General features: G+C 35.7%; 1 protein-coding gene across 8 annotated transcripts in view; it reads right to left on the bottom strand.

Moving 5' to 3' along the window:
- The window catches only part of CNOT2 (CCR4-NOT transcription complex subunit 2), a 108,150-nt gene that overhangs the window by 42,626 nt on the left and 49,880 nt on the right, over positions 1 to 15,644 (bottom strand). For 4 of the 8 annotated variants that reach the window (XM_019748936.2, XM_019748939.2, XM_019748935.3 and 1 more), the window contains one exon: positions 1,463 to 1,585. The exons of 2 other annotated variants lie outside the window; for them this stretch is intronic. In XM_019748936.2, coding sequence (XP_019604495.1) covers positions 1,463 to 1,585 — 123 coding nt within the window. Of the gene's footprint in view, positions 1 to 1,462; positions 1,586 to 10,695; positions 10,754 to 15,644 lie in introns of those variants that run through there. 2 more of the 8 variants (XM_074325422.1, XM_019748938.2) reach the window with 1 other exon arrangement.

Here is a 15,644-nt window from a genome sequence, read left to right as displayed (position 1 = left end):
GAGCCTTGATAATGCCATTGATACTTTGTTGCCAAAATGACACCATTTTCCAATAAAAATAAAGGGGAATAACACCAAAATGGGGAAAATTTTTTAAAAGCCCATCAAAATCCTAACTTAGATGTAGGTTAAGCCTATTTGTGAAATTCTAAGACACAGGAAGTAATTTACTAATGACAAACTTTAATGAAAAATGAGGACATTTGTTACATATATAACTTTGTAACTATTTTAAACATCAGTAAGAATCTCATTAGGTTAATAACTAGAGTAGATTATTAAAAAGATAGGTAAATTAGAAATAACAAGTTTATAAAATGAATATGCCATTTAACATTGTTTCACTATAATGTTGATGAGAAAAAAAAAATCAATTCCCAGTAGGGATCACTGAGTGTATGGAGTCTGCACGTTCTCCCCATGTGTGGATTTCCTCCAGGTACTCTTCATTTCCTCCCACATCCCAAAGATGCTAATGTCACTGGCACGTCTAAGCTGGCCCAGTCTGAGTGAGTGTAGATTTCTGTTTCTGAGTGCGCCCTACAATGGAGTGGCATCCTGTCCAGGGTGGGTCCCACCCTGCACCCTGAGTTGCCGGGATAGGCTCTGGCCACCCTCGACCCTGACCTCGAATTAGTAATTCTCCTAAATGTATGTATAGCTCACATTTCAATGTTTAATATTGGAAATGTTTTGGGTCTTTATTTAGAAGTTTGGTGATATTTTTATGACCAGAATATCCTGTAGCAACCTAACTATTGCTTCTATCAATTAGCCTGTGCTAAAACTGGTTTTGTCATACGTCGTTTTGTTTAAAGTCACAGTTTCCAAGAACCTACTGATGACCTATCGATGACATTAAGACTTACTGTATAGTGTATAATTTAAAGTAGCTTACCAGAATTTGAAAATGACAATTGAATTTAAAATATTTTATCAGTTGGCTAATTATGCCTAGCATGTGTCCTAAATCCTTCCATTCCAAATGGGATTATTGAATTACTATCCTTACAAAGCACTTAATTCACACCTCTATAATAGGAAAGATGCTGTTTCTATCTGAGGTCTAGGATTATAGCCAGAAGATTACAATGCAAAGGTAAGGTTTCATTGAAGCCTGCCTTGTATCTTTAAATTGTGCAAATTTGTTTTCTATTCTGTGTGTTTCAACATAAAAATAAGTTACTTCACACAAAAAAATTGATGATTTAGAACTAATACCATGTTCACCTATGTCTTTGAGTACTTCCTACTACAGTATTACCATATCCCAACTTGAGAATCACAGAACATTGTTTCCCATTAAAATGTAAGCTCATCATCTTTGTATCCCTGGGGCCTAGCAGTGTGCCTAAAACAGTCCCTTAACCAAAGACGGTACTCTTCAGTTCATATACTGCTTTTCAGAAACCACAGAGAGGTGTAGGCAGCTGAGTAAACACAATGTAACTGATTAACTTACATCTTTTTCTGACCGATGTGGAAACATAGAAGACTGGCTGTAGTACATATTTTCGTCATGGTAGTCACTGTCGACCCCCTCTACAAACTTCTTTCTTGAAGCACCAAACATGCTGTTTGTCACCTAAACAAAAATATTACTTTTATCAAGAATATTTTGGAAAATATTATGTTTTACCTTACTTTTATGTAGAAACAGAAAATGAAGGGAGGATTGCTAAAATAAAGAAACAGATCAACTAAGGGCTAATGGGGTACGTGAGAAAGTCATTAATCTGACTATAATAATATAGTATTAAATATTTACTTCCAGGTCCTAAAAATCAGAGCGATGTAAAGCCTGTCTCATGTAATTATTCTACTTACTTCAAAAGAAATATCACTTACTCTTGAAAAATAGCAACCCGAAATATAATTTTCGCATTAAAGATTTTTAAAAATTAAGTTTGGGTTTAATTATTCAAAATCTTCACATGCATCTTCAATATTACTGTCTTTGTCATCACTATACCTACTTAAATTATGTTTTCCAGAGCATATGATCTTCACTTTCATTCTGAGATTATTGAGATACAGAGCTTTTTGAGTCAGTGTAAAGATGCATACTAGAAATTTTATTTCAAGCCACAAGTACCCACTCAAATAATAGTAGGATAATTTTTTCATTCATCATCCTGGTATAAATTTATGAGCTCCACTATGTGACCTGCTTACTCTTTCACTTTTTAAGCCTTTACCACATTCAACACTAGTAATTTGAGTCCATACCAAAATAATTACTGAACCTGTACTAATTTTTACTGTTGTTTTTTTTTTAAGGTGATCTCTATAAAGTTTCCAAAACTATCAACTGACTGAGTTTATTTAAGGTCAGTGTATCTTCTCCCTAACAGTACTTTGTAGTTCAAAGTAAACTGAAATGTTGTGATAGGAGGGATTTGTAAAGACCTGAATACACACAGTGACGTCTTTTTACAAAATTTTGGGGAAAAATATCAAATTTGTTATCTGTCTTGTATACATTTTATGAATAATGCTTTCTTCAATTGTAAATAAGAAACAATTTCTTTTACTTCTCATTTCAAAATGAAACATTGTAGTTACCATTATTTATTTATCAGTAGACATGGTGAACTAGTACGTGAGGGACATTAAAACGCAAATTTAATGTGCAAGTTTGTTGAAAACACCCATGCTATTTAACAATTGCTTTATATGTTAAGTTCCCTGTTAAAACTGTAGAAAACTAAAATATTTAACTACTCTTCCTGTTGAAGTCTGAGAAAAAACTATTCAGTTAAATATGAACAATAGTGTGAAAGACAGCTTAACCACTGCAGCGCTATGTTTTAGGGCTATTAATCTCTTTAGGTGTGAAATACAGAAAGATATTTTTAAATGGCCTATTAATTTGTTAGAACATACTTAATCTTCTTTGGGCAGTGACTCCCTGGTGAATCTCATGAAAGCTAGTCTATAATTCTGAATGTAATTTCAGGGACTAGGATCCTACAGGCCTATTCACCAACAGGAAAAAGAAGTGTTGTTTAGTGAGTTTAATTTCAAAAAAGTAACAGGAAGAAAAGCACTTCATCACCTACAAACTGAGACTCTTTACATATGAGATTTTAAATGTTTGTTTTGCAAAAGTTTAAGATACATTTAATTCTCTTTAAAGGACCGTTACTATTCAGTTCTACTTCTAAGAAAGGATACATGGAAAAAATGACACGAAACTTACAGGATTCAATAAAATTCCAGGCGAGTACCAGGATATATCTCACCAAATTTAACAGTCACAAATTAACTCAAATGGATACAAAGTAAACTCTTCTTTTGACAATTTTTGTGTCACATTTGTCCTCATAACCAATTACAGAATGCTAGAATTCCAAAATTGTACAGAGAAACTTCAGGTAATATTGTACAAAGAGGTTTTACTGTTTTGAAAGTAAAACTAAACATGAAATGTCTCAAAGGAAAACAGAAATGTTCCTCTTCCATCAATACCAATTTTCCCAGATTCTGTGTGTGCGCGCGCACCCATGCACGTGCCAGAGAGAGAAAAAACACAAATACACAGAAATTCACTTTTGTTTTATGTGCTTCAACACAGAAATTACACTTCAGTGAAAATACTAATATTCTTACATGACATAAGCAAAGAGTGTAATATTTTGCTCTCCAAATGCAAGCCCCAGCCCAGGGACAGTTACCAGGATAAAACAAAGAATTTTATGATCTATGGCAAAATCAGAAAGGAAAAAAAGACAAAGCAAATTTTTCAAAAAAGCTAGTTTCATTTCATTTTAAATGGCCTGTCCAGTATTTCATACAGAATGATGGAATAGGGTAGGAAAGTATTTTAGAATAGCCAGCAAGGGTGAAACTAGGAAGATAAGCAGGTAAGTAAGGGAACCAATGAAGCAAAGACCTATAGTGAGAATATTCAATACAGAGGGAACAGCAAGATCCTCAGTAGTGTGGCTCAAGAGCATTAACTTAGTGGAAAATGGTAGGAAATGAAGTTAGAGATAGTGGTGGGGGCCAGATAATGTACCTTGAAGGCCTGAGGGACACTGGATTTTATTATACACGAGATGGGAAGCCAAGAGAGGGTTTGGGGGCAGTTTAAGGCTGATGTGATTTGGCATATATATATGCCAAGTGATTGTAGCTACTCTGTAAGGAGTGAACAAAAGGCGGGACAAGAATGGAAGCAGGGAAACGGGCTCTTGAGAGGTGGCGGCTCAGACTGTGGCGGCAGTGGCTGAAGTGATCATAAATGGTTAAAAGATGTATTCTGAGGGAGAGCTGACACTAATGAATAAATGGATGGATGATAATATGAATGGGTAACATTACCTTCTGGAAGAGAATAAGTAGAAATCAAAGGAACCTAGAAATCAATTTTTATTAATTTCAAAGAGATATGCCAACGCTATTTTGAAATACACTAAAATTACTGGTTATTCTTATTTATATTAAAGTCAACATGCTAAATGGAAATTTTAAAAATTTAAAAATAAATCATACTTTATTTTACATTATTACATATGAAATTTGTTAGAATCTTTGGTATTTACAATTTGTCAGTTTTTTTCAAGCAAATATACCTGCTCTACTGACTCTCATACCAGATGTTATAACAAAGGACAAATAAAAATTAAGATTTTTACTAAGAAAAAATATGATATATATATGCACTAAAAGCAGTGTTTAAGATTTTTTGGAACACATATCTTAAAAATTTAATCAAAACATTTTATCTTTCCTTTGACTCCACAAGAACTAATGAGAATGCATGCATGCGCACGTACTTCATTATTTAACTTGGAATAGACAGAAATTCTTAAGGTATGACATTCTCAACATTTAAATACAGTAGTTCAAAGCTAAAGGCAGTAAATCAGAATCAGAGAAAAAGAACTCACAAAACCCCAAACCTGAGATAATCTTAACCAACAACTTCAAAGACTGGTAAAGCGGCCCCTGATCCCGGCGGGATGAATGGCAATTATAGAACATAAAAAATAAGAGGCTAGGTCTGGAGCTTTTCAAATGGCCAAAGAAACAAAACTAGGACACCTTATAAATAAAACTTGAAAATATGTATGCATGTGCGTGTATGTGTACAGATATAAAGATAAATACGAAAGGTTTAAAAACAGACTTAGATCATATCCAAGGCAGGACAGGACAATATTGAATCATACAAATTTCGTTCAGTAAAGCCTCTGGAGAGAAACTGAACTCTGAAACCCACTGACTGCCTATAATGCTGGCAAATACTGGCTGATGCATGGAATCCTACTTCCAGGGGACAAACACATCCGTAGCAGAGTGGTCCTTTTCCTGATGGCAAACACATGCAGTTTGATTTCAAAATCTATCTTCAGTCTTAACTCAAGGTTCTAGCAGTGTATTTTTTTTTTAAATAAATTTTATTGGGGAATATTGGGGGGACAGAGTGTTTCTCCAGGGCCCATCAGCTCCAAGCAGTTGTCCTTCAATCTAGTTGTGGAGGGCGCAGCTCAGCTCCAAGTCCAATTGATGTTTTCAATCTTTAGTTGCAGGGGGCGCAGCCCACTGTCCCATGCGGGAATTGAACTGGCAACCCTGCTGTTGAGAGCTCGCACTCTAACCGCCCCTCTGGAAGCTCAGCAGCAGCTCATTGTCTTCAATCTAGCTGTGGAGGGCGCAGCTCACTGGCCCATGTGGGAATTGAACCAGCGACCTGTTGAGAGCTCACGCTCTAACCAACTGAGCCATCCGGCCGCCCCTAGCAGCATATTTTAAAGGGCTGCTAGATATTTCTCTCTGAGAAGTACAATTTAATAAACTACGGCAGTAATATTTAAAACTGACTTCCTGAGTTATTTTCTCCTGTTTTGTCCTGCACACCCATCAAGTTCTCTCCTTTCTTCAAAGTGTCTTTCACATCTGTTTTTGCCATTCTTCATATCATCATCTTACTTTAAACTCCAGATTAGTTTTTTTAAGTCTCCTGACTGGTCTTTTCACATTTCAACAAACATGAAGTCTCCTCCTGACTGGTCTTTTCACATTTCAATAAACATGATGAGGAGCTATATATATGAATTATGCCAGAAATTCTGTTAATGAACCCAAAAACTAAACAAGTAACAGCCCCAAGTCTTGAACAAGCTCAATCTAGCTAGGAGACAGATCTGTAAATAAACAATTACAAAATAAAAATCTGTAAGGTGCTTTGGTAACACAAATAAGGGACTATCTAACTTTGAGGGAAACAGACTTTAAGATTTTATTATAAAAGAAGTAATAATGTTTGGGTGAACACAGCCCTGATTTTAAAAACATACAAGTGTGTGGGGTGAGAGACAGAAGCAAACTTTGGCAGAAGAGACAGCATGCCAAGTGCTCAGAAGTGAGAGCAAGTCCAGGAAACAACGAAACTTACAATAAAGCCAACGTGGAGGATGTCTGGAAGGACAGTGACAGCTGGTAAGGAAAAGTAGGCTGGACTTCTGCCAGGTTAAAAGGACAAGCATGTAGGCAGGAAAACCAGGTACAAAAATCTGGGTGAGGAACTAAGCTGGACTTCCCTCAGCTAACACTTTATTATGGCGCCGTATTAATAACCACGGCATCGACTCTGTCCCTCTCCTGTTCTAGTATCTCGGGTTCATTCCCCCTCTCCCCCCCCCCCCCCCCAAGAGGACACAGACCAAGACTCCTGAGATCGTGACCTTACATAACTTTGCAGCAGGAATCATTTCAAAACCCAACACAACCTTATGCCTTAGCTTAATTTGGGTTATTCAGTTGTTCCTATTCATGATAATCTCTGAAAATGCCATATATAACCCCTGCGATCTTCAACAATGGAAACTCAAGCTGATCAGACTATTTATTGAAATCGTCCGTATCTTTCCATCTGTCATGGACTAGCACAAGCAACTCCAATACCCTCCTAACAGATCTTTATTAACCCATTCTTATTCCCCTCAAATCTACTCTGTCATATCAGCCAAAGTGAATTTTTCAAATAAAAATTTAATTGCCATGGCTCTGCTGATGGAAATTGCTTGCCAAATCAATAGTAAGTCTTACAAGGCCCTAGGTAACCTCTGTAACCTTAACTCTCTCCACAGATCACCTGCCACCACTAAACTGCTGTTATACCTCAGTTACTAAAACCCAGTTTTTTTTCCATCTCACGGCTTTACGTATCCTGATACCTCCATTTAGAATGCTTTCTCCCATTCTTTGAAGCTCATACTAAGTGAGAACCCCTGATTTACAGTCGTTTAAAACACCTTATCATAACTATAATTATACTATAGTAATAAATAACTCTTACTGACCACTTACTATGTGCCAGGCAATATATTCTAAATGTCTTAAAATGTATTTACTTATGTAATCCTCATAATTTATTTAGTACCGTGGTCCCCCCTTATCCACGGGGGATACATTCCAAGACCCCCAATGGGATGCCTGAACCCTTGGATAGTACCAAATCCTATGTATACTATGTTTTCTCCTATCCATGCATACCTATGATAAAGTTTAATTTATAAATTAAGCACAGTAAGATATTAACAATAATAAAATAGACTAAACAACATACTGTAATAAAAGTTATGTGAATGTGATCTCCTTGTCTCTCTGTTAACTAATCTGATAACCCGCTACTAAGTGACTAATGGAGGATAACCTATACAGTGTGGGTATATCGGACAAATGGATAATTCATGTCCAGGCAGGATGAACAGCCTGAGATTCCATCAAGCTACTCAAAACAGTGTGCAATTTAAAACCTACAAATTGTTTATTTCTGAAATTTTCCATTGAATATTTTCTGAGCATGGTCAACCATGGGTAATTGAAACCACCGAAAACAAAACCGTGGATAAGGGGGGAAACTGTAATAATTACATAATTTACTTATTCAATCCTCATGTATTGACTTATGTAGTCCTCAGTTTTTGATGAGGAAAACAGAGAACCAGAGAAGTTGGGTAAATTGCCCCAAGGTCACAGATCTGATGTGTCCAATGTTCTGTGTGTGATAAGTGACAGAGATGGGATATAAACCCAGATAATCTACTAGAGTCCCCCTTTTATCCACTACAGTACACTGACCCCACACATACAACTAATAGTTTAATGTGTGTATTCTCCGCAAACTGTAAGCTTCATAATGGGAAAAGCAGGAAGGGGTAAAAAAGAAAGAGGGGGGTTTATTTTGTGGTGAACAATGGTAAGTAGAGGATTCCAAAATCCAATATTTATCCCTGTCAAAAAGATCTCTGTAGCAGAAGAATGAGAATGGACTGGCTAGCAGTATATGATACAAAAGCCAGTCTCTACTAGTTGACTGTATCTATTTTAGAAAAACTCACATTATTATTTTTTTTAATTATGCTTAGAAGAACACTATTACACCAATTAAAAATTGTTGTTTCCATAGTCCACATGAACTAATATTTTTAAGTTCTTTCTAAATATAGAGAACATAACTTAATCCTTCAAAGAATTAGGATGATTTTAACGGAACTCTAAATTTCATTACAAAGCTACTGAAATATACATTGTAGCATTAAATATGTAGGATACATCTAAAAACTGGGTTAAATGAAGAATAATCCCTAATGGCAACTTTTTCTTATGGATTCTCTAATGTTCCCAGGAGTTTTACTGTTAGCATGCTGATATATGTGAACCATAATAAAATCAACTATTTTACAACATTAAAATATAAAGACTTCCATTGACAAGTTTTCACTTTACGAACAGAGTTTGCATTCACCTTGTATTATAAAGGATAAAGAGTGCCAAAATACAGTGGGGAAGGGGGTAAGCCACACTGTTCCTTTCTCGGTTTTCTCTAATGGAGATTTCACTAATTCACTCTAGTTGGGGAATACAGCATTTGACCGCACGCTTACATTTCCCTCCCAATTCCACATTTATTATCAGCAAAAACTTCACATACACATACACACAGGATTCTCTGTTGTCTACAAAGGAGGGAAAAAACTAATAAAAACTCACAGCCAACTGCTATTAACATTTATCTGTCTTTATCAAGATGTAGTTAATCAACATAGAAACAAATCATGACAAGCCATAATATTTGAAGATAATCTGGTTATTTTTATTATTGCCCTTACAGGGAAGAGCTGATAGGTCAAATCTCACTGAGGGACTGCACACATTCTACAGAACTAGCATATTCCTAGTTCAAATATTAAATCTACAACCCAGAAATATTTATAACCCGAGGAATTTTTCTTTAGGCAGTACATTTTGGTAATAGGATTCTGAGCAGTAACCAAACATGCTTCACAACTATTATAAATAACCCTATTTTATTTAATTACTGAAAAACACTAAAAAAAGAAATGGGCTTAAACAAAAAAGAAAAGGGTACATACAGTGGACAGAAAAAAAATCTAGTTTCTTAAAGAACAAAAAACTTAATTTCTGGAAATCTTTAGGAAAAGAACAAATGATCTTTCCTCATGTAGGAAGCATATTACTCTTGAAGGAAGCATATTACTCTTGAAGTTCTACTAGTTCTAGAATCCTGCAGCATGATATTTATCGTATGATAATGTATAATGAATAGTTTATGAATCTGCTTAGAAGGAATCTAAGAAAAGTGAAGGTTTAGATAAATTTTCAAGGTAGAGTATCTAAATTCATCAACTTGAATTGACAGCATGGAAAGAAAAGCAATACAATTCAAAGTTTTAGCAAATGCAGAATGCCCAATAAATGAGCAATAAAAGTCTTATTAACAAGTGGCAGTCAACAGGCAGATGCGCAGGAAACATATGACTCTGGTTGGAAATGTGATTCAGCAGAAAACTAAGCGTCTATATGAACATATCCACTTCTGTACTTATTTTGTTAACCTCAAACCCAGAGGTAGAAATGTTCCCGTCTTCCTGTCTGTATATTTCAAAGAAAAAGATGCTTAAAGTTTCTATTCCTGCAAGTATTAAAAATACAGCTACCATGTTTCCCCGAAAATAAGACCTAGCCGGATCATCAGCTCTAAAGCATCTTTTGGAGCAAAAATTAATATAAGACCTTATATTAAAATAAGACCGGGTCTTATATAATATGATATGATATATATCATATGATATGATGTATGATATAATGTGACATAAACCCAGGTCTTAATTTTTGCTCCAAAAGACACATTAGAGCTGATGGTCCAGCTAGGTCTTATTTTCGGGGAAACATGGTACCTGCCTAATATCTTGAGGAAGAGAAGAACAGCATGTCTAAAGCGAGTGGAAGGAAACTACAACTTGCCTCCTTCTGAGACCAAGTTACATGTAGCAAAATTTTAAGTGTACAGATTTACATCTTCCCCCAATTTTTTTCTTATCTTCTTTTCTGAAAATGAGTTTTCTGGTCCTGCTATACACAGTGGAGAATATGAAATTAAAAACAAAACAAAATTAACACCCTTCATTTGTATTGTATTAATGGTTTATTCAGTTTAAGGTTTTTCCCTGTTTCACATCTAACAAGAAGTAAAATTATTTCTTAGAGCACTAGGCTTTTATTTAATAAGTTATGAGACAGTTTTATAAGAAAAATAATTGGTAAGAAACATCGTATTTTCAAACTAACAAAATGAGTCACTGGTAAAATGGCCCAACATGCACCCTCACAATACTGATGAAAGCACGATTTTTCCCCCAGCCATTCCCACCACATACTCACCTGTGCAACTTCTTTCAACATTTGCTACTCTGGGGATTGGAAAGCTCAGAGCTGGAGGCTGAAGTGAAGAAGGAAAGGTTGGAGGGTGAGCCATGGCACCAGCCCCACACTAGGAGCGCCCCTGAGATACTACAGCCTGGTTGACACCATAGCTCTGAAGTTCAAACTCCAGCAAACGTAAGAAAGGAGTCCAACCAGAATATGATAAACGATGGGATTCTTCTGCTCTTTGAAAAATAAGGAAATGGTGCTATAAAGATCTGAATGTCCAGTTTCAACATTATAACTCTGTTTCACATCGTTATTTCCCAACCCCAGAATCATCTCTCAGACTGATTCAAAGTACTAATCAAAAGGGAAGGAGGGAGGGCAGAGCTGTCTATAAACTTTCACATTTTTCCAGAAAAATGACAGGATAGGGCTTACCTGGCCATCATGAAAACATCTAAGACAATATATTAAAATGCTTTGCCTATCCTCTCCTTGTATACTCTCTCGCTCTCCTCAGCACTCAACATTAAATCTAACACTCTGCTACACATTTAAAATAAATTAACACCATCAACAGCAGAATGACAACTGGACTACAGGGATGCATTTAAATTCCTAAAAGTAGACCAGTGAGTTTTTAAAAACCAGGGATAAGTTTTGGTATAAGTATATTCCTTGGGAATAAATGAATCTCTTAAAAGTGTTCCACTGATAAACACAAATTAAGAACCCATCAATTAAAATAAGCAAACTAGAGAAATACAAAGATTTTTTTAAAAAAAAACCAATCTAAATATAGGACTTAAAATAAATGAGATACTCACTTTTATAAAAATGAGAATACTTGTTTTATAATATAAAAAAGTAAATTAATGATCCCGAGAAAACTAGATTCTATTATGAATATGAAGGCTATAAAAAGATTCTTATTTATTTAAAGATAACATTAACATATTGAAGGTAACAAATATCTTAAAACAGTAAACTAAATATTGAGGAGTATAAGAATCCTGAATTATGTTATATGAAGCAGTTAAAAATGAAAAGTATTCTTTCAGCAAGGGAACACAGGACCTTTAAAATACCTCTAAATATCTTGCTATATAAATCAATTAAATAAACATTCAGTGAGCATCGACCATGTAATGTGCTAGACGGTACCTGTATACTCATATACTTTACCCATTTGATGCTCAGAATAAAGGAACATCACAAGTCAGAGAGAGTAGAGGAGAAAACGCATTTACAATGGAGTCTTGCACCATTACCATGACGTCCAGGGCCTCAGAGAACTCACCCTTTGTTATCTCTAATCTCCTACCTACCATTTTCCTCTGTTCACACTGTGTTCTGGATACTGACCATTCCCCCAATTCCTCCCCACACCCGCGCTTGCTATTATTCCTCAAATACCTAAGGCATCCTGCTGTCTCCAGGGCTCTGTGCTCGGTGTATCCTCCAGGATGCTCTCTTCCCCTACATGCCACACAACCTTACTTCAGGTACGAGTCATCTTAGGAGGACTTCCCAGCCTGCTCTATTTTAAATTATACTGCCCTTTCCCCCAACCCCTTAGGCACACTCTATCCCTTTCCTACTTTAATTTTTTCTCTATAACATGTATCAACATATAATATACAATGCATTTTATTTATTTTATTTAACGTCTTTCTATGCTCTAAAATGTCAGCTCCATGAGAATAGATTTTGTTTGTTACTCGGTTCACTTCTGTCTCCACAGGATCTGGAACAACTGCCTGGCAAAGATAAGGCCCGTAGCAGGAATGCCCTCTCACCTTATTCCACACATGCCGTTACCTGAGTGTTTATTTGACATTAATTGACAAATGCAGCACTTAGAGCACATGCAAAAAACTTTATAAGCATAATAAGTATTTTTAAAAGTATTGGAATTATGTCAAAAAATTAATGTTAAATTTTAATTTCTGAAATATATATGAATAAAAATTGTTTTATGCCTTTTCCCACTGCAACGACAACCACATCCAAAATACCTAATAGACTACCAAAAACCTTCAGTGGTTAGGATGTTATACTACAACAGATAAGGATCCGGAGATTAAAATAACTTTTTTCCATTTCCCAAATTTTTTCTCAAAGTTAGATTACCCATTTTTAAAAAACTTGTTTTGAGAGTTATTTCAGACTTACAGTTTAATATGATGAGACAATACATGTCTTCACTATCACAAAATCCCATTAGAAGAATTATACTACTTAGAGCCACTGGGTTGCACTGTAGTCCGTGGGAATATGAACTTGCTTGCAATTAGCTGAACAGCACACGCTGAACAGTCTGACACAGTGGGTCTGGTGCAAATAAGCACTAACATGGATTGAGTGTCTGCCAAATGATAAGCACTGCTCAAAGCACCACATACACACACATACACACACATACACACACACACACACACACACACACACACACACACACAACTTGACTCAATCATACTAAAACTTCTATAAGATTGTTATTTTTTCCTCAAATTGAGGCACAGAAGGCCTATAAACTGTACTAAAATCAGTCATCCTGGAGAACACCCAGCCCCCGGCAACCCCAATAAGATACTAAAGGTTTATTCTCCAGAAAAACCCAAGCAGACAGGATCCAAATCTTGGAAATTAGCCCAAGTGTCAGGGGGTGAAGCATGGGCTTGAAAACCAAGGGATGGGAAAGAACCTACATTCTGAACTGTGGGATCCTTAGCTTTTTTTCCTTAACCTGCCTACAGAACACTACCAAACAGATAAAGAATCACCCCTCCACCCCTCCTGAAAACTACAGTTGATCCTTGAAAACGGGGGTTTGAACTATGAAGGTCCACTTATACGTGGATTTTTTTCAATAAATACTGTAAATGTATTTTCTCTTCATTATGATTTTCTGAACATTTTCTTTTCTCTAGCTTACTTTATTATTAACAACAGTGCATAATACATATACAAAATACGTGTTAATCAACTGTTTATGTTACCGGTAAGGCTTCCAGTCAACAGTAGATTATTAGTAGTTACGTTTTTTGATGAGTCAAAAGTTTTACAGAGATTTTTCGACTGCATAGGGGTCGGTGCTCCTAACCCCCATATCATTCAAGGATAACTGTACATGTTTTCTGTGGAAAAACTAAACTGCTCCTGAGAAACGAATGTCACACACTATGAAAATGAGGTCTTCCCCAATGAAATGGTTAACTCAACTACATGTTAACAAGCTCTATCTACAACACCGTTCCCAATTTTTAAAAAACTGTCATTTGGAAATAATTTTAGACTTACGGAAGAGTTGTAAAAATATCAGTGGTCCCATATACCCCACCTTCCCATAGTGGTAACATCTTATATGACCATAATACAAGTATCAAAACTAAGAAATTAGCTATTAACTAAACAACTTTACACAGATTTCACTAGTTACTCCACTAATGTCTTATTTCCTATTCCAGGATCCACATTACATTTAGTTTTACATTTAGTTTTCTTAGTCTTTGCCAGCCTCAGAATTTATATTTTTCCTTATTTTTCACAACACTGATGTCATAACACTGATGTCACTACACAGCAGAATGTCCCGCAATTTGGGTACGTCTGATGCTTTCTCATGAGTAAACTGAAGTTATGATTTTAAAGCCACATAACCACAGAGGTGATGTGTTCTTCTCAAGTGCATCGTATAGTACGGTGGATATAGGCCAGTGAGTGGATGTGATGACAATATGTCATATAACAAGTGATTTTAACCTTGATCTTGGTTAAGCTGGCATATCTGCCAATTTTCTCCACTGTAAATTGCTGTTGTCCCTTTCTAAACAATAAATGTTTTGAAAGAAGTATTTTGAGAACATGTAAATATGTGTGTCTTTAAATTTTTGCCCGTTAATTATAGCATTCATCCATGGGTATTGCCCGCAGCACCAATTCCTGTGATATTCTAATTGTGATTTGCTATTTTCTTCATTTCTTCTATACTGTACTTGTTAAGTGAAATGCTTCTTCAAGTAAACCAATCAACTTTTAAAGAACTCAGTTATAAATATGAATAGAATATCAAATAATGTACCTAACTGGCCCAAAGTGATATAGGTAGAAAGTGAAGAAGAATGTCTCAAAGTCAGGGTCCTTCACTCTCATAAGCACATTCTTTCAGCTTTATTACAATGTCCTTATCCCAGCAGAAAAGGTTTAAAATTTCGTATGCCCCAAGCAGTCTTTCTTAGAATTCTGGCCTTGAAAAAATATCTTCCGATTTTCATTAGCACACGTACTACTATAATGTCTAATTTACTAAGTCAGGTTAAACAATAAAGAGATAATATACCATTCTATGCTACAGAACACAGACTTTTGCAGTGAGGAATATTAATTAGTAAAATTATTACTCAGCTAAGAAGATAAATGGCTATTTACAGGTCTAATAGATTCTGAGGAATCTTGAGGGAGGGAATTTAAGGGAAATTGTCTAATTTTTTGATTTAGGTAAAACAGACTCAAGGCTATGACTCCACATAGGAACGAAGGGTTACTTACTGACTTGTGCTGTTTTATGTTTCTTTACACATGACCTTAAGGTGTAATGAACAGCTGTAATACTTCTGTGTATTGCATACCACATAGTGTTTTACACAAAAGAAAGCAGTCAAGCCTTGACGGAATACTGACACAAAAGCTCTTTATCAGGAATACTTTTCCATTCTTCTCAACCAAAACATAATTTTAAAAAATGAACCTTAGGACTTCTACTTCCAACCAAATGGAGTAGGAGGGACCCACTCCCCGCCCCCACCTGCAATTCTAAAAATTCACAAAATATATAAAACAATCATTTTCAGACATATGACACGAGGCAATGCAAGACAACAATCCTCGAGAGAAGAGAAAGAACTGATGTGAGCCCTACAACTGCCCTTGCTTACAGACTGAAGGAATTTCCAGGTTGT

This window comes from Rhinolophus sinicus, chromosome 1 (genome assembly GCF_057876585.1).
Source record: "Rhinolophus sinicus isolate RSI-liver-muscle chromosome 1, RSI-T2T, whole genome shotgun sequence".
In the NCBI taxonomy this organism is placed as follows: Eukaryota; Metazoa; Chordata; class Mammalia; order Chiroptera; family Rhinolophidae; genus Rhinolophus; species Rhinolophus sinicus.
Note: the sequence above shows the minus strand (reverse complement) of the source record. Positions and strands in the feature narration are given on the sequence as shown.